This window comes from Esox lucius, chromosome 12 (genome assembly GCF_011004845.1).
Source record: "Esox lucius isolate fEsoLuc1 chromosome 12, fEsoLuc1.pri, whole genome shotgun sequence".
Classification (NCBI taxonomy): domain Eukaryota; kingdom Metazoa; phylum Chordata; class Actinopteri; order Esociformes; family Esocidae; genus Esox; species Esox lucius.
The window spans coordinates 37,017,415-37,042,355 of NC_047580.1; the positions used below are offsets into that span (position 1 = coordinate 37,017,415).

The window sequence follows — 24,941 nt, forward strand, 5'->3', positions numbered from 1 at the left end:
AAATTTCAATGATGGCTTTTATTTAGAAAAAGAAAATTTGAGTGCTGCCAGCATAATATCCTGCTGCTAAAATAACGTTAATGAAGCCTCATTTCGCCATCACTACTTCAAACTGCTCCAGCAGAGCTAAAGGCTAAGCAGTAGAACAGCACCCACATCAGGACTAACTGCTGAACTGCATCCGCTGTGAAACACTCACAGGCCATGAAACATCATTCAGACCATCAGACCAATAGAAAATAAAGTGCATTAATTTGACTGCAGTGTAGAGACATTGGTAATGGTAGGGTACCCCTTTGTCTCCTTCAAACACTGGGAGAATCAATTACTTGAAATACTAGTTGGCAGTTTGACTGGGATGTGATGGAGGGAGAGTAGAACATCATTATCATCTTTCTGTTGCCATGCAGAGATGTCTCGATCCCTCTACAAAGTACATTATATAGCAGGGAAGGGTTCAGGGGTTAAACAGTACATTAGTCCATTGGGATGCTTTAGGATGGTTTTAGTTCAATTTATGTTTAGAATTGAGTCTGTAGCTTGGCGCTGTCCATCAACATGCTAGGTTAGCATTGAGTCTATAGCTTAGCGCTGTCCATCAACATGCTAGGTTAGCATTGAGTCTATAGCTTAGCGCTGGCCATCAACATGCTAGGTTAGCATTGAGTCTATAGCTTAGCGCTGGCCATCAACATGCTAGGTTAGCATTGAGTCTGTATTTAAGCACTGTACATCACATCAGAGTGCTAAGTGAGCATTGTCAGTAGATCCTTCCATGATGCTCAACTTCAAACTCTGGTAAAATAACAGCTCATTTGGATTGTAGCCAAAGATGATTAACAGGCTGTGCAAAATAGTGTGTACTGGAGACAAGTCTATGTTAGGGTAGCATGTTGCTAGCCTAGAGGCTAGGCTACGTTAGGACAGCATTATGTTAGCATCAGATTGTAGTCTGCAGGAACGGCTATGTTAATGAAGCATGGATGGGGCTAAGTCCTGTTCTGGGGACTCTATGCAGTTGGCTGACTCCTGAAGCTTCAGCAGCATGGCCATCTGGACAGCAAGAGAGACAGAGACAGAGAAGCCATCATCAGCACACTGTAAACAGGAAAGTAGAGACAGACAAAACCCTGTAAACAAGAAAATATGGAAAGACAGGGACAGACAGAACACTGTAAACAGGGAAGTAGGGACCGAGACAGACAGAACACTGTAAACAGGAATGTGGGGACAGAGACAGACAGAACACTGTAAAGAGGAATGTGGGGACAGAGACAGACAGAACACTGTAAACAGGAATGTGGGGACAGAGACAGACAGAACACTGTAAAGAGGAATGTGGGGACAGAGACAGACAGAACACTGTAAACAGGAATGTGGGGACAGAGACAGACAGAACACTGTAAACAGGAATGTAGGGACAGAGACAGACAGAACATTGTAAAAAAGACAAGTAGGGAAAGACAGAGACAGACCAAACACTAAACAGGAAGGTAGGGACAGACAGAGACAGAACAGTGAAACTTCAGTTGTACAGTGTAGAAATGCACCCCAAACAGCATTAATAAATGAATGGTCTCCCATGTAGACACCCAACCTGTCATAACCATTCTCACACACACACACACGCACACACGCACACACACCCAACCTCTCACACACACACACACACACACACCCAAACCCTTCTCTCCCTCACACACGCACGCACACACCCTGAAAAACATACACACCCTCTCCGTCTCTCACCAGTGGGTCAGTGTGCACTGGACACGGTAGAGGACTGTCTTCAAGCTGTCTTCCATTGAGGCCAGGGTTTGGGCTAGTTGGGGCTGTGTTGACCCAAGAGAGGGTGGGGTTAGGTGGAGGCAGGTGGAACAGTTGGGCCTGGTCCTCCTGGGCATCGGGCCATGGCAGGCTTCCTCTGACCCATTCAACTGGATCCTCCCACGCAGCTTTCAAACCATGAACCTACAGAAAACACAGAGAGACAGACAGATGGGTCACACCGTAGAGTTACTGGAAACACAGACAGACAGACAGACAGATAGGTCACACCATGAACCTACAGAAAACACACAGACAGACAGATAGGTCACACCATGAACCTACAGAAAACACAGAAACAGCCATATAGGTCACACCATGAACCTACAGAAAACAGAGAGACAGACAGATAGATAGGTCACACCATGAACCTACAGAAAACACAGAGACAGTCAGATTGGTCACACAATGAACCTACAGAAAACACAGAGAGACAGACAGACAGGTCACACCATAGAGCTACTGGAAACACAGACAGACAGACAGAGTTCACATCATAGAGCTACTGGAAACACAGACAGACTGAAAGGTCACACCGTGGACCTACAGGATAAACAGACAGACAGGTCACACCGTGGACCTACAGGACAAACAGACAGACAGACAGGTCACACCGTGGATGTACAGGACAAACAGACAGACAGGTCACACCGTGGATGTACAGGACAAACAGACAGACAGGTCACACCGTGGACCTACAGGACAAACAGACAGACAGGTCACACCCTTCACACCCTTCTCTGAGAAGGTTGGGGTTAACACTAGGAGCGCCAAATGCCTACGTGAATTGGCGTTTGAATTTGTAATTAAAATAAACCTGCCATTTTGAAAGCTACACCCTCCTCCTTCCATGACTCTTCCTAAATAGGTGTATATTACATTGTTCCGTTGTCAGAATTCTAAACTCTAAAACAATTTGGAGACAATTTACCTGTTTTTTTTACCCTGTTTTCAGACTTAAATCGGCAATAGTACAAACGATATAGGCAACTTAACACACGTTATAATTTTTCAATAGGAGATTCAACTATTGTATAGGCTAATTCATCAAATGTAGTTTGTTACTTTTTTTATTTTAGGAAAGAGAAACTAAATCATGCACACATCCTATCGTCTCAGAATTTTCTCTGCTTATATTACTGGAGATTAATATTCTACAAATTTATTAGGCTAAATAGGTATTCACAAAGCAAAATACCAACAATATTCTCTGCCACTAGAGCTATGCATTGGTGTTAAAATCAATAACCCCACTACAACCCCTGGAGAGACCAGCAAAGACAAGCCGTTCACAAAGCCTATTCGTTTTGGACCTCGTCTTTAACTCTTCGCAGTTTTTATTCATGTCTTATATGCCAGTAATCTAGGAGATTAGAGCCGTGCGTTGGCATTGAAATCAAGCAATCGTGTTTTAGGCCTGTGTAGGGCTAGTCATGTGGAGTGGTGGATAACGTCTGTTTTACTTTGTACATCACCAAAATTAGATCAAAACTACATTCTAATGGAGTTATTTCTGAGAAATGTAAGTGTTGTTCAATAAAATAAAATAAACATTTGTAGGGCAAAATGAACGAACAAACTACAGCCTATGTTCTTAAATGTTCTATGTATTCTTTTTTTTTGTCTTTCAATACAAACACATTATTATTAAATTAATTAACCATTTAAAACAAATAAATTCTGTAATTCATAATTTTTATACTATTCTATATAGTTTGATGACGACCCAGTAGATGAACTGATGCTCTGGCTGGATGGTGATGTCCATGCTAACAGGGACGATTCGTATGCTAATGATGAAAATGGTGTTGGGGTCTGGCTGTGAATGTTCATTTGAAAGGCTTGGTGGTCCCAGTGTTAAGATCAGGGTTGGTTTTAGAGTGATACCTTCAGTCCATCTCTGGCACCCTCCTGGAGATACGGGATGATCGAATGGTTCCACAGGTCGATGAACCAAGGTCGGAACTCTGCAATGGTTACTGGGCAGGACAGGAAGAAGCAGGGACCAATCAGGAAGTCAGATGTTCCATGTTTCTCCAGGAAAGTGTGGAGATGGTACCAGAGCTGAGGAACCCAGTCCAACACCCTCAGCAGAACTTGCCTCTCCATCTCCTTCTGTTGTGGTGATGGTGGGTGTGGTTGGTGGGGTTGTGCCTCCACAGCCTTGCGGTGGAGATACCTCACCAGGAAGCCGTTAGCTGGTTCTACATTGTTACTAAATGTCACAATCCTGTGGATAGAAGAGTGGTTAGGCTAGGTGGATGGGTGTATGTGTAGTTGTATGTGTGTATGTGTTGTGATATGTGTGTGTAGTTGTATGTGTGTACGTGTTGTGATATATGTATGTGTGTAGTTGTATGTGTTGTGATATATATGTGTGTGTAGTTGTATGTGTGTATGTGTTGTGATATATGTGTGTGTGTAGTTGTATGTGTTGTGATATATGTGTGTGTGTAGTTGTATGTGTGTACATGTTGTGATATATGTGTGTGTGTAGTTGTATGTGTGTACGTGTTGTGATATATGTGTGTGTGTAGTTGTATGTGTTGTGATATATATGTGTGTGTAGTTGTGTGTGTGTATGTGTTGTGATATATGTGTGTGTGTAGTTGTATGTGTTGTGATATATATGTGTGTGTAGTTGTATGTGTGTACGTGTTGTGATATACGTGTGTGTAGTTGTATGTGTGTACGTGTTGTGATATATGTGTGTGTGTAGTTGTATGTGTTGTGATATATATGTGTGTGTAGTTGTATGTGTGTATGTGTTGTGATATATGTGTGTGTGTAGTTGTATGTGTTGTGATATATGTGTGTGTGTAGTTGTATGTGTTGTGATATATGTGTGTGTGTGTAGTTGTATGTGTTGTGATATATGTGTGTGTGTAGCTGTATGTGTGTACGTATTGTGATATATGTGTGTGTGTAGTTGTATGTATGCATGTGTTGTGATATGTGTGTGTGTAGTCGTATGTGTGTACGTTTTGTGATATATGTGTGTGTGTGTGTAGTTGTATGTGTGTACGTTTTGTGATATATGTGTGTGTGTGTAGTTGTATGGGTGTACGTGTTGTGATATATGTGTGTGTGTAGTTGTATGTGTGTACGTGTTGTGATATATGTGTGTGTGTAGTTGTATGTGTGTACGTGTTGTGATATATGTGTGTGTGTAGTTGTATGTGTGTACGTATTGTGATATATGTGTGTGTGTAGTTGTATGTGTGTACGTGTTGTGATATATATGTGTGTGTAGTTGTATGTGTGTACGTGTTGTGATATATGTGTGTGTGTAGTTGTATGTGTGTACGTGTTGTGATATATTTGTGTGTGTAGTTGTATGTGTGTACGTGTTGTGATATATGTGTGTGTGTAGTTGTATGTGTGTACGTGTTGTGATATATGTGTGTGTGTAGTTGTATGTGTGTACGTGTTGTGATATATGTGTGTGTGTAGTTGTATGTGTGTATGTGTTGTGATATATGTGTGTGTGTAGTTGTATGTGTGTATGTGTTGTGATATATGTGTGTGTGTAGTTGTATGTGTTGTGATATATGTGTGTGTAGTTGTATGTACGTGTTGTCAACTGGCAATAGGTCTGATTCACAGTATACCAACTCGTAAACATGAACAAACTGGAATCACAATGTGAATGACCCCAATCCATTGCTGTTATGATTTACCTGAAGCTAAGGTGTAGTCCATGGTTAGGTGACATCTTAACCGGCTGGTTGGTGGTTCCAATGATGTAGGGACTGAGGACAACACACACAAACAAACAAACACACACACGTTGTCAAATATAGATAGGACTCCACCCAAATTCCCATTTAAGACCACCCACATCCCTTTAGGTCACCACCAAGTTGCCCTGTAAGACTCCACCCACATCCCTTTAGGTCACCACCAAGTTGCCCTGTAAGACTCCACCCACATCCCTTTAGGTCACCACAAAGTTCCCCTGTAAGACTCCACCCACATCCCTTTAGGTCACCACAAAGTTCCCCTGTAAGACTCCACCCACATCCCTTTAGGTCACCACAAAGTTCCCCTGTAAGACTCCACCCACATCCCTTTAGGTCACCACAAAGTTCCCCTGTAAGACTCCACCCACATCCCTTTAGGTCACCACCAAGTTGCCCTGTAAGACTCCACCCACATTCCTTTAGGACACAACCAAGTTCCCCTGTAAGACTCCACCCACATTCCTTTAGGACACAACCAAGTTCCCCTGTAAGACTCCACCCACATTCCTTTAGGACACAACCAAGTTCCCCTGTAAGACTCCACCAACATTCCTTTAGGACACAACCAAGTTCCCCTGTAAGACTCCACCCACATTCCTTTAGGACACCACCAAGTTCAGTTTGAAGTACAGTTTGATTATAGGTTGTTGATTCGGTTGTTTACCAGTGGTGGTATTTGCAGGTTAGTGCTCCATTAACCAGCTCACTGACAGACGCGGCATCACTGATGTCATCCAGAATAACTACCAGTGGCAGCTTGCCACCAATCTGGTGCTCTATTTGAGTGGCCACATCTGAAAGGTAGAGCTGGAGCTCCTGGTGATTGGATGATTAAAAAGTAAGTCATTAAAGGCATTCAACCAAAAACAGACTCAATGTTTTGATGATGGGCTGGAACGAAGGCCTGCATAGTCAGTGGTTTCAGGAGGAGGGTTAGTCTCCTAAGGATGGATGGTTAAAGGTCAGCTGTTTTACCTTGTGCGACTGGTGGTGCATGTTGAATGTGACAACCTCTCTCTGCCCTCGGAGAGAGAGGTCGTGGGGAGGTGAGAGGTTGTGATTCAGCAGCAGGTATCGTGCCAGGCGGGTTGCCAAGTGTGATTTCCCGGTACCGCTGGGTCCCGACAGAACTAGTCGGCGATGCTTTAACAGTAGACTGATGTAATGCTGCATCATGGGTTTAGGGATCAACAAGTCAAAAACTAATGAGTCCACACTCTGCTCCTTGAGACCTGGAGAGAGGGCACAATGAACACTGAATCAGCATCAGACTCTGCCATTTTAGAGAAGGAGCAAGGATATCTAAAGGAGGAGAAAGGAAGTCTAAAAGAGGAAGAACATATAGAGGAATAAAGATGGAAGAAGAGAAAGGTAGAGTGGTAGAGGTAGAGTGTACCAGTAGAGTGTATGAGGAAGGTTGTACCAGTCTAGTTTTAAGGCATAGTTTGTTCAAAATTCATATTGTTTTGAAATTTCACGAATAGATGTTCCAGAAGGCCTATAGAGTCATTTCTTCCGACAATCCATTATTCAACTCTGTCCAAGTCTGTAATTACTGTTATTAACATCGTCCAAATTCCTGAATGGAAATGTTTCATACTGCTATCGCAAAGCTGCATTGCAAGCGGAAAATTACTACGTAATTTAAAACACACAGTAATCTGTTGCAGTAGCATCGCTTTTTTAAACTGTACACTGACGAAACAACCGGCAGAACTGCCTGAATTCAAAAGGGCACTAGCGAACTATTTCCTATAGCCACCATACACAGCTTCTGTTCTTTGGCAGTGATGTCATCAGTGAGCGTGAACTTTAACCTCAACCAGCTATGTGAAGATATGTTGCTTCACCTAGCTTTCTATAATTGCTGCTAGTTTATACTTAGGTATATTATTGCAATATTTTTTGACATATTTTTGCTTTATATGTTTCTTAATTCTAAATACGTAGATGTCACAAGAATTTCATTGTCCAAAATGATGCTGTGTTATTTGGTGCATTTGATAAACACACTTCGAACTTTTGGATTTCCTTTGTTTGATGTCAACTTCTGCTTGCTCGTTTGCCTGCTTGTGGGTCTTGAGTTAATTAAATTCAACCTGCTCTGCAATCGGGACAATACCTCTGCCTCTCCCGAGTCATATTTTGGGAGAATCAATGGATCACCTTCGCCAACGAGACATAACATTTTTGCAAGAAACATTTTAATAAAGAGGATTGTGACCCACGTTCACTTAGAAGAGGACTAAAGGAAAATGCCATTCCATTAAGTTACCTAGTTCAACCCGTGGAGACAAGACAGATTGTAAGTAATACTTATAATTGCTGTGTTATAATACACAAAATACACACTGATTCCGGATATTCTGGGCAAGGTTTGGGGATTAACATGTTCACCATCACCGAGGTGACTGTCCGAGGCAAATATCAAAGATGAAGTAGGTAATTTGCTTTCTAGCTAGTGAATACTTACTTTTGTATACTGTGTATAAACTCAATCCGAACAAATGCATGGATTGATAGAATTGTGAACAAAACTGACCCGTAAACAAAGGAAGTACCAGTTTATTTGAAATGAGAATTATATCGCAAAATAATTTTATTATTTTGAGGAATAAAACACCACTTGCAATACTGTTTTGCGATAGCAGTACATACCATTTCCATTCATGAATTTCTATGATGCTAATAACGCTAATTAGGGACAGAGTCAGAGCTGAATAATGGATTGCTTACACTGTTACTGTCACCAAAATATGATTTTTGGACAAACTATCTCTTTAAGACAAAGGTTGTACCAGTCTAGTTTAATAGTAAAGTTGTACCAGTACTGTTTAAGACAAAGGTTGTACCAGTCTGTTTTAATAGTAAAGTTGTACCAGTACTGTTTAAGACAAAGGATGTCCCAGTCTGGTTTATGAGGAAGGTTGTACTAGTTTAGTTTAATAGGAAGGTTGTACAAGTACTATTTAAGAGGAAAGGTGATGGCTCCTTGCGATGATGCCAGTGTTATAACTTGGTGGGTTAGAGACTCACCTTTCAGGGTAACAATGATGCGAGCGGGGCCATTACCAAGACAACAAGAAGGAAGGATTTGGGGCACATCTCCGCCCAAAACTCTCTGTCCCCCTAAAGGCAGCTGGTAGCTGTGCAGAGAATCAATCGACAATCCCAGACTGGCAGTGGGGTCCACTTGAGAAATGTAGTCCTGAGGAGAAGAAAAATATCTACAGATCAAAAACCATACAGCTGGGATATGTAGTCCCGAGGAGAAGAAAATTGCTACAAATCAAAAACCATACAGCTGGGATATGTAGTCCCGAGGAGAAGAAAATATCTACATATCAAAAACCATACAGCTGGGATATGTAGTCCTGAGAAACCATCCATCCTCAACAGATGCTCGTGCAGTGGTAAGTAGTAATGTGTTACATGCACTTAGGTGCCTTTTTGAGGAATGAATACATTTGTAGTTAATCCCCATTACCGCCCTATGTGTCATATATTTTACCTTTTATTTGTACCAATTAAAGTGATTTTACCCTGTGTGCTCACTCTGGCCCTCATTTATCATTCTTGCGTAGAAACGGGCGTATATGTTGGCGTAAGATTTTGCTTACACTCCTCTCACCGCCTGATTTATGAAGCTGTGCGTACCTTTAAAATCCAGGTGTACGCAATACCTGCCCTTGATAAATGCCGCGGCTGAAAACGATCGTCATTAGAATAACACGCCCCTATATATTCAAGTCTCCGCTTCCCCCACGCCCTCATTTTACGCCATAGACACACGGAAAAAAATTTTACTTCTCTGACGTGGAGATTGAGACGATCACCAGGGAGGTAGAATGAAAGAAAATGGTTTTATTTGGCAGTTTAAAAAGAGGAATAAAAGATGATGATATGATGTGGAGTACCATTCATTAACATAATATTAACGTCATATTCGTCTTATTATTTTATGAAATTTTTATTAATGACGTTTATTGTTATTTAGAAGAAGAATGTCGTTATTTTTATTATTATTATTATTATTATTTAAAAGAAGAAGAATGTGATTTTTATTATTTTGTCAGTCTGAATTATATTTTGATCAGTAAAAGCCTTTTATTACTGAACCCAGTCCGTGTGCAACTGCCGGGCCTATCCCTGAAACGTCATGTAAAGCGCACAGGCTCGTATCTGAAGGAATACATATAAATCAAATGCTTTGGTAAACTCGCACAAATTAAACATTGAAGTCCATGTTGCACAAAAATAAACACTGAAGTTTGTAATTATTATGTTGTTGTTTTTTTTTACAGTGGGTCATAATATATCATATCTTTTAGTTTGTCAGTGCGTTAGGATTTTTTTTCTGCGCATTTTCGCACTTACACAAAACGTGCGTACACCACCTCCTGAGCTGGCGTAGGATTTGAGAGTGCCGTACGCCAACGTCCATATTGATAAATCTCAAAGTCACCGTGGTTTTGGGTGTACGCCAGGTGTACGCTGGAAATTCGGTGTACGCACTTTTGATAAATGAGGGCCTCTGTGAAGTCCTTTGAGTACCTAGAAAAGCGCTATACATGTTCAAATCTGTACTTATGTTACTCAAGTAATTTGAAGGACTTAACATCACTTCACGTACGTAAATTATACACATCCTAATCATATACAGTGGGGAGAGTATTTGATACACTGTCGATTGTGCAGTTTTTCCCACTTATTAAGCATGTAGAAGTCTGTAATTTTTATCATAGGTACTCTTCACTGTGAGTGGCGGAATCTAAAACAAAAATCCAGAAAATCACATTGTATGATGTTTAAGTAATTAATTTGCATTTAATTGCATAACATAAGTATTTGATACATCAGAAAAGCAGAACTTAATATTTGATACAGAAACCTTCGTTTGCAATTACAGAGATCATATGTTTCTTGTAGTTCTTGACCAAGTTTGCACACACTGCAGCAGGGATTTTGGCCCACTCCTCCATGCAGACCTTCTCAAGATCCTTCAGGTTTCGGGGCTGTCGCTGGGCAATACGGACTTTCAGCTCCCTCCAAAGATTTTCTATTGGGTTCAGGTCTGGAGACTGGCTAGGCCACTCCAGGACCTTGAGATGCTTCTTACGGAGCCACTACTTAGTTGCCCTGGTTGTGTTTTTTGGGTCGTTGTCATGCTGGAAGACCCAGCCACGACCCATCTTCAATGCTCTTACTGAGGGAAGGAGGTTGTTGGCCAAGATCTCACGATACATGGCCCCATCCATCCTCCCCTCAATAAGGTGCAGTCGTCCCCTTTGCAGAAAAGCATCCCCAAAGAATGATGTTTCCACCTCCATGCTTCACGGTTGGGATGGTGTTCTTGGGGTTGTACTCATCCGTCTTCTTCCTCTAAACACAGTGAGTGGAGTTAAGACCAAAAAGCTAAATTTTTGTCTCATCAGACCACATGAGCTTCTCCCATTCCTCCTCTGGATCATCCAGATGGTCATTGGCAAACTTCAGACGGGCCTGGACATGCGCTGGCTAGAGCAGGGGGACCTTGCACACGCTGCAGGATTTTAATCCATGACTGTGTAGTGTGTTACTAATGGTTTTCTTTGAGACTGTGGTCCCAGCTCTCTTCAGGTCATTGACCAGGTCCTGCCGTGCAGTTCTGGGCTGATCCCTCACCTTCCCCATGATCATTGATGCCCCATGAGGTGAGATCTTGCATGGAGCCCCAGACCGAGGGAGATTGACCGTCATCTTGACCTTCTTCCATTTTCTAATAATTGCACCAACAGTTGTTGCCTTCTCACCATGCTGCTTGCCTATTGTCCTGTAGCCCAGCCCAGCCTTGTGCAGGTCTACAATTTTATCCCTGATGTCCTTACACAGCTCTCTGGTCTTGGCCATTGTGGAGAGGTCTGTTTGATTGAGGGTGTGGACAGGTGTCTTTTATATAGGTAACGAGTTCAAACAGGTGCAGTTAATACAGGTAATAAGTGGAGAGCAGGAGGGCTTCTTAAAGAAAAACTAACAGGTCTGTGAGAGCCGGAATTCTTACTGGTTGGTAGGTGATCAAATGCTTATGTCATGCAATAAAATGCAAATTAATTATTTAAAAATCAGACAATGTGATTTTTTGGATTTATGTTTTAGATTCCGTCTCTCACAGTTTAAGTGTACCTAGGATACAGATCTGTACATGCTTTGTAAGTAGGAAAACCTGCGAAATCGGCAGTGTATCAAATACTTGTTCTCTCCACTGTATAAGTCTACATAATGCAGATGACCAGCTAAGTTTGCTGATTGCTTCTCTTTATAACACCAATACAAAAAGCTAAATCCTAGTGTGAACAATGTTTCACTATGAAGAGATCCTGGCTAAAGCCTTGAAAAACAGCATTTCCTATTCTATGCCCCAACAAAATCTGTAATGGGATCCCATCATATTTAAAGAGGTGATTTTTGGATGTTGATGTATTAATGCCATTGTGCTGTTTTTATGAAAGAACCTTTGGAACTGTGTATTTAAAAAAGATGGGATGGGGCGCTTGTTATTTAAAAGATGGGATTGGCCTCTCAGTATTTGAAAGATGGGATTGGCCTCTCAGTATTTGAAAGATGGGATTGGCCTCTCAGTATTTGAAAGATGGGATTGGCCTCTCAGTATTAAAATAACAAACACAACGTGCCATTGGACACAGGAGTGATGGTTGCTGATAATGGGCCTCTGTATGCCTATGTAGATCTTCAAATGAAAATCTGCCATTTCCAGCTACAATAGTCATTTATAGTAATTTAAAGTGTGAAGTCAGCAGTCTTCCCCATGACTCTGGTTGTGTGTACTGAAGGCTCAGGGAGTTAATTAGCTGATAAGAGCTCTTCTCAGGTCAACATTTCTGTATTATACATTATTTATTCTAATATTTTGAGGTACTGGATTTCCATGAGCTGTAAGCCATAATCATCAAGATTGAAACAAAAAAAGTTTGAAATGCTACACTATGTATAATGAATGTAGAATATATGAAGGTGTCACTTTTTGATTTGAATTATGGGAAAATATATTCAAATTATCTGAGATGTAGCTGTACAACAGTAACAATGTCTACACTGTATTTCTGATCATTTTGATGATCAATTTCAAAAATAAAGACATTTCTAAGTGACCCCAAACCTTTGAATGGTACTATGGTACTAACCCTAACCCTATGATAAGGTGTTCCACATCTGCTTTCCTTGAATGTAATACAATATAGAAACAAATGTACGAACAAGTCTTCCTCACCATGAAGGTGTTGTTGACAAGAGTGTCCAGTTCCAACCAGCCAGTCCTTCCAGACAGCTGAACACTACCCAGGTAGTGGAGATCCTGTTGAGGATGTTTATCCTGGGGTAGAAAGGATATCTTCTATTAGTCTTGTTCATACTACAGGAGAACAGTGAATGTGAGACCCAACAGGGGGCCCATGTTTACTTCAGGTACAGAGTATTAATCTATGACGTGTTTGTTTCATGTTAACTTCAGGAACAGAGTATTAGTCTGATGTGTTTGGTTCATGTTTATTCAGAGAAAGAGAATTGGTCTTTCATGTGTTTGGTTCATGTTTACTCCAGGGACAGAGTATTAGTCCATGTGTCCGTGTAATGTTTGCTTCAGGAACAGAGTATTAGTCTATCATGTGGTTAGTTCATGATTACTTCAGGTACAGAGTATTAATCTTTGATATGTTTGTTTAATGTTTACTTCTGGTACAGAGTATTAGTCTTTGATGTGTTTGGTTCATGTTTACTTCAGTTAAAAGGTTTTCATATTTGATGTGTTTACCTCAGGGACAGAGTGGTCTTCGATGTGCACCAACACACTCACTAATGCCTCTTCACTACTAGACATGCAAACCTCTTCATGCAAAAAGGAGACGATCCTCACATCCACAGGAAAGCGATCTAAGGAGAGAAGGAACAGGGTTTAAGAGATAGTGTTGCTTGATTCTGTGTGTTCATGTTCATGTTTTATATTTTTGAGAGAATCTACCAATTATGCATATTGAGAAAATAATAATAAGAGAAAAATAATAAATCAGGCTTACTGGTATTCTCATAAATACCTGGATGAACCAAAATTGTCTACAATTAAACCAAGTTAAAAGATTATTGAGATTATTGTGTTTGGTCTCAAAAATAAAATAAGTATTAATAAAGAGCTGGATTTTTGGGCCCTTAAAACCAGGGATCAAGTGCGTAATCTTGGTGTTCTGATAGACTCAGATCTCACATTTAACAGTCATATCAAAATGGTCACCAAAACAGCATTCATTCATCTAAAAACTATAGCCAGAATCAAAGGCTTGGTGTCCCAAAAATACCAAGAGAAGCTCATCCATGCTTTTCTCTCTAGTAGGGTTGACTATTGTAATGGCCTCTTAACTGGACTCCCCAAAAAGACTGTAAAACAGCTGCTGCTCATTCAGAAAGCTGCTGCTAGAATGTTAACCAGGACCAAGAGAACAGAGCACATCACTCCGGTTCTTAAATCTTTGTATTGGCTTCCAGTCAGTTACAGAACATATTTTAAAAGGGTGCTTTTAGTTTATAAATCTCTAAATGGTTTAGGACCCGAATACATTTCTGATATGTTTGAAGTATGTAAACCGAGCAAGGCTCTTAGATCCATGAACACAGGTCAGCTATTAGATCCCAGAGTCTAAACTAAACATGGAGAAGCTGCGTTTAGCAGTTATGCTGTACACAACTGGAATAAACAACCAGAAGATCTTCGACGTGCCCCAAACGTATACATTTTTTAATCCAAGTTAAAAACAGTTCTCTTTTCACGTGCCTATGACTGACCACTTAAACGTAACCACACTGTTTAGCCTTATAGCTTCCTATGTTTTTATCCTGTTTTTCAATTTTTTCAATTTTTTATTATTATGATGTTGTTTTGATGTTTTCATTTGAGTATTTGTTTTTATGTCATTGTATTTTTATATATATTTATTTTATATATATATATATATATATATATATATATATATATATATTTATATTGTCTTTTTCTTTGTAATGCAAATCGAATTGCTTCGATGTATGAATTGTACTATATAAATAAACTTGCTTGCTTGCATCAACTCTGATGGACCAAAGGAAAAAACACTCAAGCTAATATTTTTTATTAAAATGTATGGATATGTTGTTCCATTAAATATTAAACATTGAAACACATTTTGCTACGTAAGGAAGGCCATTTTAAATAACTAGACTATTTTAAATAACTAGGCTTTTCTGTGGTCTTGCTGGCCTCAGTTGCACCATCACAGTTTTTTTTAAAACCCATTCAAGGATGTCTCCTTCGCCTTTCGACATTTCAGAGTTGTATGCTGAAGTTGCTGCTTGAGTGTGCTGCTTTTGAGTCTCAGGACATGCTTAGTCACATGACCAAACACTCAGTAATGTCTTACTGTAAGAGTGAGCGGAGGCTTGCTGTTTTCTTGGCAACAGATCGTATAGGTCACACAATATTAGGCTATTTAATATGCTATTAATCTATTTATATATTAATTTGGCATATTTCCCAACAGACATTTTGGCTATTGATATTTTCATCTGCTGGACAACTAAACTTGATACCAGTGAAAAGCTGGTACTTGCCGACTAACGTAAACCCTGTTTGACATGTTCCCTACATTTTTAATGAGTACTAAACAAATTTTCAATTAGACCTGATTCCAACAAAGCTACTTAAGAAGCTATTTCCTATGATAAGTCAGCCAATGTTGAACATAACAAATTGCTCCCTATCCTCCAGATGTGTACCAAACTCACTAAAAGTATCAGAAATAAAGCCTCTTCTGAAAAAATCTAATCTGGATCCAGATAAATGAAATTATAAACCAATATAGAACCATGCCGTTCCTTTCAAAAATCGTAGAAAAATGCGTTTCCCAACAACTAAATACCTTCCTGAAGACAAAAAATCTATGACATGCTTCAGTCTGGTTTCCAACCCCATCATTGCACTGAGACTGCACTCTTGAAGGTGAAAAAAATATATATATTGATCTTACTGCTGCCTTTGACACTGCTGATCACTCCCTTCTTTTGGAGAGATTGGAAACCCATTTTGGGCTACGCTGACATTCTAGCCTGGTTTAAATCTTATTTATCTGAAAGATATCAGTTCATATGTGTGGATGGCATGTCCTCTGACAAATCAAAGGTATGTTTTTGTGTTCCTCAAGGCTCGGTTTTGGGCCCATTATTATTTTATCGATTTATTTTGCTTCCTTTGGGTGATGTCATCCAGAACCATGTGCTAATGACACAGTTGTATATTTTGATGAAACATGGAGAAGCCCTAAAATTAGCTACTTTGGAAGCATGTGTTTCAGATATTAGGAAGTGGATGATGGAGAAAATGTTTGGCCTGTTAAACTAAAAAGATTGCTTGTTGCAGGACCCAAGAAACAAAGAGTTTTGTTGGCAGCTCACAGTGATCCTCAATGGTTGTATGGTCGTATCCCAAAAAACTGTGAGAAACCTCTGCGTTACCCTCGACCCTGATCTCTCATTAGATGAACAAGTGCTTTTGTTACTTCTAGATTGGATTACTACAGTGCTCTTCTCTCCAGTTACCCTGATAAATCAACAAAACTTCCATTGGTGCTGAACACAGCTGCTAGAATCTTAACTTGAACACAAAATTGTGGACACATTACTCCAGTATTAGCCTCTTTACACTCGCTGCCTATTAAGGCTAGGGTTGATTTTGGGGTTTTATTGTTAATCTATAAATCAATACATGGACTTGCGCCTATATACCTACACGTAACCTAAGATTGTAAGATGCAGGCCTTTTAATTGTACCTAGAATTTCTAAACAAACAGCCAGAGGCAGGGCTTTCTCCCATTGAGCTCCACTACTCTAATAATAAAAATAATACATTATATTTATATAGCGCTTTTCAAGGACCTAAAGACGCTGTACAAAATTAACAGTAACAGAAACTAACAAACAAAAAACAAAAAAACTATTTTGAACCATTTGGAGCGTATTGAGAGGAAAAATAAATTTGACATAGACTATTATGGAAACTTGTCTAATGGGGTGTAATGATGGAACTCTAATGATGGAACATCTGTTAGTTTTCAGGAGTGATCTATTGTCTTCATTGTTGGGAGTTGATGGAACAATACTCAGTGGATGAAAGACTGATGGATTGTTGAAGCACACAAAATCAATGTTTTGCAGTTATAAGTTCAACAGATCGGGACATCACAACCCCTTTTCTGATGATACATCACGTTACCGACTGGATACTGAGTGTGTGAGTACCAGCAACATGTTCAAGAAGGATTTCTACAACCACATTGATCAAATCTGTTCCAAATCTTCCTGAACACTCACATTGCAGAACGATGCCAGGATCAGATCACTTGGCTTCACACTCCATTTCTAGAAGAACCATAGACAGTGAAGGACTCCACATACTACAGGTCAGAGTTCCACGGGCCAGTTGACTGGAAAGGTCACATGGTCCCAACACAGTGGAAGAAACTGTTGTGGTGTTAATCTTGAATTAGTGAAGTGTTGGAAACTCACTACTCCACTACACACCTACACTGACTTGTTAGAACAACCAGGCAATTTGCTGGGTCCACATCACACTGACTGTATAACTGATATTGGAACTTTACATCACTGATACAGGACAGTGAAGACTGAAGACTAGAACTACAGGAGATTTGATGGGAATTCATTCCTAACAATTAATAGTTTTCCTAAATTGACTGGGATTTTGATCTCTTACGTATGTACAGTGGGGCAAAAAAGTATTTAGTCAGCCACCAATTGTGCAAGTTCTCCCACTTAAAAAGATGAGAGAGGCCTGTAATTTTTAATCATAGGTACACCTCAACTATGAGAGACAAAATGAGATTTTTTTCTTTCAGAAAATCACATTGTAGGATTTTTTATGAATTTATTGGTAAATTATGGAGGAAAATCAGTATTTGGTCAATAACAAAAGTTAATTTCAATACTTTGTTATATACCCTTTGTTGGCAATGACAGAGGTGAAACGTTTTCTCTAAGTCTTCAAAAGGTTTTCACACACTGTTGCTGGTAATTTGGTCCATTCCTCCATGCAGATCTCCTCTAGAGCAGTGATGTTTTGGGGCTGTCGCTGGGCACACGGACTTTCAACTCCCTCCAAAGTTTTTCTATGGGGTTGAGATCTGGTGACTGGCTAGGCCACTCCAGAATCTTGAAATGCTTCTTACGAAGCCACCCCTTTGTTGCCCGGGCGGTGTGTTTGGGATCATTGTCATGCTGAAAGACCCAGCCACGTTTCATCTTCAATGCCCTTGCTGATGGAAGGAGGTTTTCACTCAAAATCTCACGATACATGGCCCTATTAATTCTTTCCTTTACACGGATCAGTCGACCTGGTCCCTTTGCAGAAAAACAGCCCCAAAGCATGATGTTTCCACCCCCATACTTCACAGTAGGTATGGTATTCTTTGGATGCAACTCAACATTCTTTCTCCTCCAAACAAAACGAGTTGAGTTTTTACTAAAAAGTTATATTTCATCTGACCATATGACATTCACCCAATCCTCTTCTGGACCATCCAAATGCTCTCTAGCAAACCTCAGACGGGCCTGGACATGTACTGGCTTAAGCAGTGGGACACGTCTGGCACTGGAGGATTTGAGTCCCTGGCGGCGTAGTGTGTTACTGATGGTAGCCACTGTTACTTTGGTCCCAGCTCTCTGCAGGTCATTCACTAGGTCCCCCCGTGTGTTTCAGGGATTTTTGCTCACCGTTCTTGTGATCATTTAGACCTCATAGGGTGAGATCTTGCGTGGAGCCCCGGATCGAGGGAGATTATCAGTGGTCTTGTATGTCTTCCATTTTCTTATAATTGCTCCCACAGTTGATTTCTTCACACCAAGCTGCTTACCTAAAGCAGATTCAGTCTTCCCAGCCTGGTGCGGGTCTACAATTTTGTTTCTGGTGTCCTTTGACAGCTCTTTGGTCTTGGCCATAGTGGAGTTTGGAGTGTGACTGTTTGAGGTTGTGGACAGGTGTCTTTGATACTGATAACAAGTTCAAACAGGTGCCATTAATACAGGAGTGGAGGACAGAGGAGCCTCTTAAAGAAGTTGTTACAGGTCTGTGAGAGCCAGAAATCTTGCTTGTTTGTAGGTGACCAAATACTTATTTTACTGAGGAATTGACCAATAAATTCATTAAAAATCCTACAATGTGATTTTCTTTTCTTTTTTTTGTCTTTCATAGTTGAAGTGTACCTATGATGAATTACAGGCCTCTCTCATCTTTTAAGGGGGAGAACTTGCACAATTGGTGGCTGACTAAATACTTTTTTGCCCCACTGTATGTTCATTCCTCACAAGACAGGTAGAGGACTACATATGATCACTACCCAAACATTGGTCATTGATACTTTTTTTTTGTGAAGTTGCTTAATAGTCATAATTACAACAGATATCCTGACATGTTTATTAGTGCCATATTCCTTTTCAAAGGTAGGAACTGTCTCTAGTACATTCATTGGAGCGGAGTATTGTGTTACATTCAGGATATGTTGGGTCGTTAGTATGATATTGATGAATGACTCATGATATGGACAAGGGGGGACTTTGATCATTTAAGGGGTTTATTGGGAATTAATTATGCATTTCATTAATATGTCATGTTAGGTCTGTTTCTGTTGGACACGGGTTAGACTGATAGTAGCCTGGGACTTGATATGTATGGTAAAGATCGATCATTATGGTCACCACGACTGCAATGCCATACATTCCTATGTGTCAGTGTCAGGGTTGTGTAGTGTTGGAGCCAGGCGCAGGCAGGGTGGCATTCGATGTGGTAGATTTAATAGAAAACAACACCGAGAACAAAAACAAACTGAATGAAAACAAAAGGCTAGCTTAGCAGCAAAACTCGCCACTAATGTGAACATACAGAGACAGGGAACAATAACTGACAGGTGAGGGGAGCAGAGGAGAAACATTTAAACACATACTAATGACTTAATTGGGACCTGGTGTGCGTGATGATTGAACACAAGACAATTAATGAGTCCGGGGTGAGTTTGTGAGTGACTGGAAACCGGGAAAAACGGGAGGTCACGGAGCCTTCCATCACCTCACTTGTAATTACTGGAGAACATGTAAGAACTATGGAAGATCAACTTCTTGGACTCATGCAAATAAAGGTTCTCTCCTGATTACCGGTTGCATACATTTAATTGATAAAAAATGGACAGAATCCAACAGCATGGAGGGATGTAGATTTGATGCCGGTAAGTAGGGAGTTTTAGTAATCAAGACGGGAGGTTATGAAAGCATGTATTAGGGTTTCAGCAACAGGACGAGAGAGGGAAGGTCTGAGTTTGGCGATGTTGGCCAAAATGAGGCCACGGTTATGTGCGTTGGGGGATGGAGAAACAACGGTGTCATCGATGCTGTGATTGAAAGTGCTAGTTTTGTTGAGGGTGGATTTGGTTCCAATGAGTAGGAGTTCTGTTTTGTCTCTGTTTAATTTGAGGAAGTTTATTGCAGTCAGGCAGGATTCAATATGGGTCAGAGGTGGGTTGGTGAGTTTTATGAAACTTTGTGGCTAGATATATTTGTGTATCATCAGCATAGCAGTGAAAATTAAGGTTGAAGTTACAGAAGATCTGACCAAGGGGAAAGATGTAGATGATGAAGAGTAGGGGACCAAGTACTGAGCCCTGGGGGACACCTTGAGTGACTGTGGCTTAGTCAGAGTTTAGGCCTTTGAGTGAAATGAAATGGGTTTGGTTAGTGAGATAGTTCAGCCAGGAGAGTGCAGTTCCCTCAACACCCAGCCCCTCGAGCCTGGTGAGCAGAATCTGGTGGTTAACGGTGTCAAAGGCAGGACTCAGGTCGAGGAGAATCAGGATGTTGAGGTAACCGGCATCAGCATAGAGGAGAAGGTCATTGACAACTTTGAGGAGTGCAGTTTGAGTTGAGCTACGGATTGGACGGAAACCAGACTGAAGAGGCTCATATAGTATATTTCTGAGGGGGTAGGTTTGGAGCTGTGAGGCAACAATTCTTTCAAGAGTTTTAGCCAGGAAGGGGAGATTGGAGATGGGATGGAAATTGTTAAGGATGGTGTTTTCTAGTCCAGGTTTCTTTAGGATGGGGGTGACAGCAGCAGCTTTGTAGCAGGAGGGGAAAATACCGTTGGAGAGGGAGGTTGACTATGCTTGTGATGTGTGGACAGAGAGCAGATAAGGAGGCTTTAAGCTGGACTGTAGGAAGAGGATTGAGAGAGCTACTGTGAAATGATCTGCCAATTAAGGTTAGAAATGCAGACAGGGGTGTGAAGGTGAACGGAATGGCATGATACTGTGAAGCCCTGTCGATCTGGTCATGCTTCTGACTTGGATTAGGTTTTATAGACTCTGGACACTGCCCACATACATTTATTAATTATTACAATTTGTATTCTTAAAATGTTCACCCGGCACAGCCAGAAGAGGACTGGTCACTCCTCTGAGCCTGGTTTCTCTCTAGGTTTCTTCCTACATTTTGGCCACTTCTAGGGAGTTTATCCTAGCCACTGTGCTTCAACACTGTTGCATCTTGCTCCTTGGTGTTTCAGGCTGGGTGTTTTGTAAAAGCACTTTGCGACAACTGCTCATGCAAAAAGGGCCATTCATGTCGAAACCGCTGGCAACAAAAGTGAGTACACCCCTAAGTGAAAAAGTCCAAATTGGGCCCAAAGTGTCAATATTTTGTGTGGCCACTATTATTTTCCAGCACTGCCTTAACCGTCTTGGGCAGGGAGTTCACCAGAGCTTCCCATGTTGCCACTGGAGTACTCTTCCACTCCTCCATGACGACATCACAGACCTTCTGTTTAAGGAAGTCCCACAGATGCTCAATAGGGTTTAGGTTGGCCAGTCCATCACCTTTACCCTCAGCTTCTTTAGCAAGGGAGTGGTCGTCTTGAAGGTGTGTTTAGGGTATGTTGGAATACTTCCCTGCGGCCCAGTCTCCGAAGGGAGGGGATCATGCTCTGCTTCAGTATGTCACAGTACATGTTGGCATTCATGGTTCCCTCAATGAACTGTAGCTCCCCAGTGCCGACAGCACTCATGCAGCCCCAGACCATGACACTCCCACCACCATGCTTGACTGTAGGCAAGACACACTTGTCTTTGTACTCCTCACCTGGTTGCCGCCACACACACTTGACACCATCTGAATCAAATAACTTTATCTTGGTCTCATCAGACCACAGAACATGGTTCCAGTAATCCATGTCCTTAGTCTGCTTGTCTTCAACAAACTGTTTGTGGGTTTTCTTGTGCATCATCTTTAGAAGAGGCTCCCTTCTGGGACCACAGCGATGCAGACCAATTGCAGTGTGCAGCGTATGGTCTGAGTGCAAGTGCATTCAACTTCTTTGGTCGACCAAGGCGAGGCCTGTTCTGAGTGGAACCTTTCCTGTTAAACCGCTGTATGATCTTGGCCACCGCGCTGCAGCTCAGTTTCAGGGTCTTGGTAATCTTCTTATAACCTATGCCATCTTTATGTAGAGCAACAATTCTTTTACTTTAGATCCTCAGAGAGTTCTTTGCCATGAGGTGCCATGTTGAACTTCCAGTGACCAGTATGAGCAATAACACCACATTTAACACACCTGCTCCCCATTCACACCTGAGACCTTGTAACATTAACGAGTCACATGACACCGGGGAGGGAAAATGGCTAATTGGGCCCAATTTGGACATTTTCAGTTAGGGGTGTACTCACTTTTGTTGCTAGCGGTTTAGACATTAATGGCTGTGTCTTGAGTTATTTTGAGGGGACAGCAAATCTACACTGTTATACAAGCTGTACACTCACTACTTTACATTGTAGCAAAGTGTCATTTCATCAGTGTTGTCAATTGAAAAGATATAATCAAATATTTGCAAAAATGTGAGGGGTGTACTCACTTTTGTGAGATACAGTATATCTGCATATATTCAAGTTCCACTTTACGTCACGCTGTTCATATAAATAATGCATTATGATGTGTCGGTTTCTCCACACTGTTAAACACTGATGTGTGGATGTGAGTCTGTGTCTCACCTATGTCACAGTCATTGAGGCTGATGGAGTTAGTGAGAGACATGCTGACTGGCTGTCTTGGTGATGCCCCGAGCAGGCCAGCCAACCCGGAGGGCTGTGAAGTAGAAGTAGGCGGTCTGGAGGAGGGGACAGGGGCAGGGCTTCCTTTCAACTTGTCATTCTCTGCTTTCAGGTTCTCCACTGTTGACTAGACAATCACGTCAAACACATCAGTTACTTTGTTAACCACAGGAAAATAATTTACTAATACTTTGAATCTAACCAACACACATAGTCCTACCTGCATGTTATTCATGGCATCTCTAAGCTGTTCCAGCTGATGGGCAGAGTTTAGAGCCTCCAATCGGATGTCTGTCAGCTTCATCTCTTTCTCCCAGAGTTCCGAGCGAAGCTCCGAAACAACACGCTCCTCACCATCAGGCTCCTCCCCCTCAAAGATCCTAAGACACACACACACGTTAGGCCCCAAACACAGACCTCTGTCCACAACAGGGCATTGACTGCCTACCTCCCCCTTTCCTCCCCTCACTTGGTACTCACACAGAGGAGGCTGCAGAGAGAGAGGTTTTCTGGGAAAGAAGTGTGTTTGCCCCCTCCCCTCCATTATGGGGCAGTTTGGGGGAGGAGGGAGTAGAGGAGTTGGGGGTGGAGATCTCTTCGATGTCAGAGTACAAAGTTCCAGACTTAGAACCCTTTTTAAACGCCTTACTGAAGGAAGTTCTCAGCTGGACAGAAATACAAAAATAGAGAAAACATATTTATGAGGTACAGTTTGTGTGTTTAATGCATAATGTACGTGTACGGATGGTGTGTGTGTATATTTGTGTTATATGTATGTACAGCTTCAGAAAAAAGTGCACTGAACCTTCTTTTCTTTCCCAAAAAAATTTAAAAGGAAGGTTTTGAGTGAGGAACAGAAAGGTTCAAATTAAACTGCAAATTGAAACGTTTCTGTTCCTCGCTCAAAACTTTATTTTTCTACTTTTTTGGGAAGGAAAGAAGTGCAGTGGTCTCTTAATTTTTTCTGGAGCTGTATGTGTATGCAAGGTGTGTGTAGGTGTGGTATGTGTGTATATTTGTGGTGTTTGTGTGCACGGTGTGTGTCTATATGTGTGGGGTGTGTCTTTGTGCTTTGTGTGTGTGAGGTGTGTGTGTTCTACCCAGTTCTTCTTCTTCTTCTTCTTGCTGTCCTGGTCTTTCATAGACAGCGACCCCAGGCTGGAGAGACTGGAGAGACTCTCACAGGAGTTCTGACGATGCATATGCAGATCTGAAAGAAGGATAACTATTAATAACTTCACCACTAGGGGCAGTGTCTTGGATAGTATTAATAATAATAACAACTTTATTTGCATAGTGCATTTACACACAAAAGCACAAAGTGCTTTACACACAATACAAATAGAAATACATTAAAATAATAATAAAACATATTATTAAAAAGAATAAACAAAATATAAAATAAAATATTAATAAAAGCCATATTATAAAATTTTGTTTTCAGGTAAGATTAAAAAAAATGCACTGACATAGCATCTCTGACATTCTGTGGAAGGCTGTTCCAGAGTCTAGCGGCCCGTAGAGCAAAGGCCCGGTTACTTCTCACCACTCGGGGCAGTGTCTTTGTTAGTGTTAGTGTTAACTTTTCTCACCACTAGGGGCAGTGTCTTGGTTAGGGTTAACTTTTCTCACCACTAGGGGCAGTGTCTTGGTTAGTGTTAACCATTCTCACCACTCGGGGCAGTGTCTTTGTTAGTGTTAGTGTTAACTTTTCTCACCACTATGGGCAGTGTCTTGGTTAGGGTTAACTTTTCTCACCACTAGGGGCAGTGTCTTGGTTAGTGTTAACCATTCTCACCACTAGGGGAAGTGTCTTGGCTAGTGTTAACCGTTCTCACCACTAGGGGCAGTGTCTTGGTTAGTGTTAACCGTTCTCACCACTAGGGGCAGTGTCTTGGTTAGTGTTCTTTCTTGCTCAAAGACACATAATAGCTATCTTAATCTGCATGCAATAACACCTGGATGAAAGTGTCTGCTAAATGACGAAAATGTTTATTAAAGTATAATTCTCCTCACCACTAGGGGCAGTGTCTGGGTTGTTGAGTGCTACATGGATCACAGCCTGAGCTTCTTCGTTCTTGGTCTTTAGAGCATCAATAGTCTCCTTCATTGCCAGCAACTCAGAGTCCTGCAGAAAAAAAATAAGGATCTATCACTGATGAGTTAATTTTTCAATAGTTAGTCATTTAACT

At 41.1% G+C, this 24,941-nt stretch overlaps 1 protein-coding gene across 8 annotated transcripts in view; it reads right to left on the minus strand.

The window, feature by feature from the left end:
• nav1a (neuron navigator 1a) overlaps positions 1-24,941 on the minus strand; it is an 88,366-nt gene continuing 63,425 nt past the window's right edge. For 6 of the 8 annotated variants that reach the window (XM_020044996.3, XM_020044995.3, XM_020044994.3 and 3 more), the window contains 14 exons: positions 24,766-24,877; positions 23,850-23,959; positions 23,230-23,414; positions 22,970-23,129; positions 22,690-22,876; positions 13,378-13,496; positions 12,838-12,939; positions 8,607-8,778; positions 6,546-6,802; positions 6,235-6,386; positions 5,508-5,579; positions 3,715-4,057; positions 1,734-1,971; positions 1-1,053 (listed from right to left, as the gene is read on the minus strand). In XM_020044996.3, the coding sequence (XP_019900555.2) occupies positions 965-1,053; positions 1,734-1,971; positions 3,715-4,057; positions 5,508-5,579; positions 6,235-6,386; positions 6,546-6,802; positions 8,607-8,778; positions 12,838-12,939; positions 13,378-13,496; positions 22,690-22,876; positions 22,970-23,129; positions 23,230-23,414; positions 23,850-23,959; positions 24,766-24,877 (2,298 nt within the window). In that variant the 3' untranslated portion in view covers positions 1-964. The remainder of the gene's footprint in view (positions 1,054-1,733; positions 1,972-3,714; positions 4,058-5,507; positions 5,580-6,234; positions 6,387-6,545; positions 6,803-8,606; positions 8,779-12,837; positions 12,940-13,377; positions 13,497-22,689; positions 22,877-22,969; positions 23,130-23,229; positions 23,415-23,849; positions 23,960-24,765; positions 24,878-24,941) is intronic. The other 2 variants (XM_020044998.3, XM_013136224.4) reach the window with 1 other exon arrangement.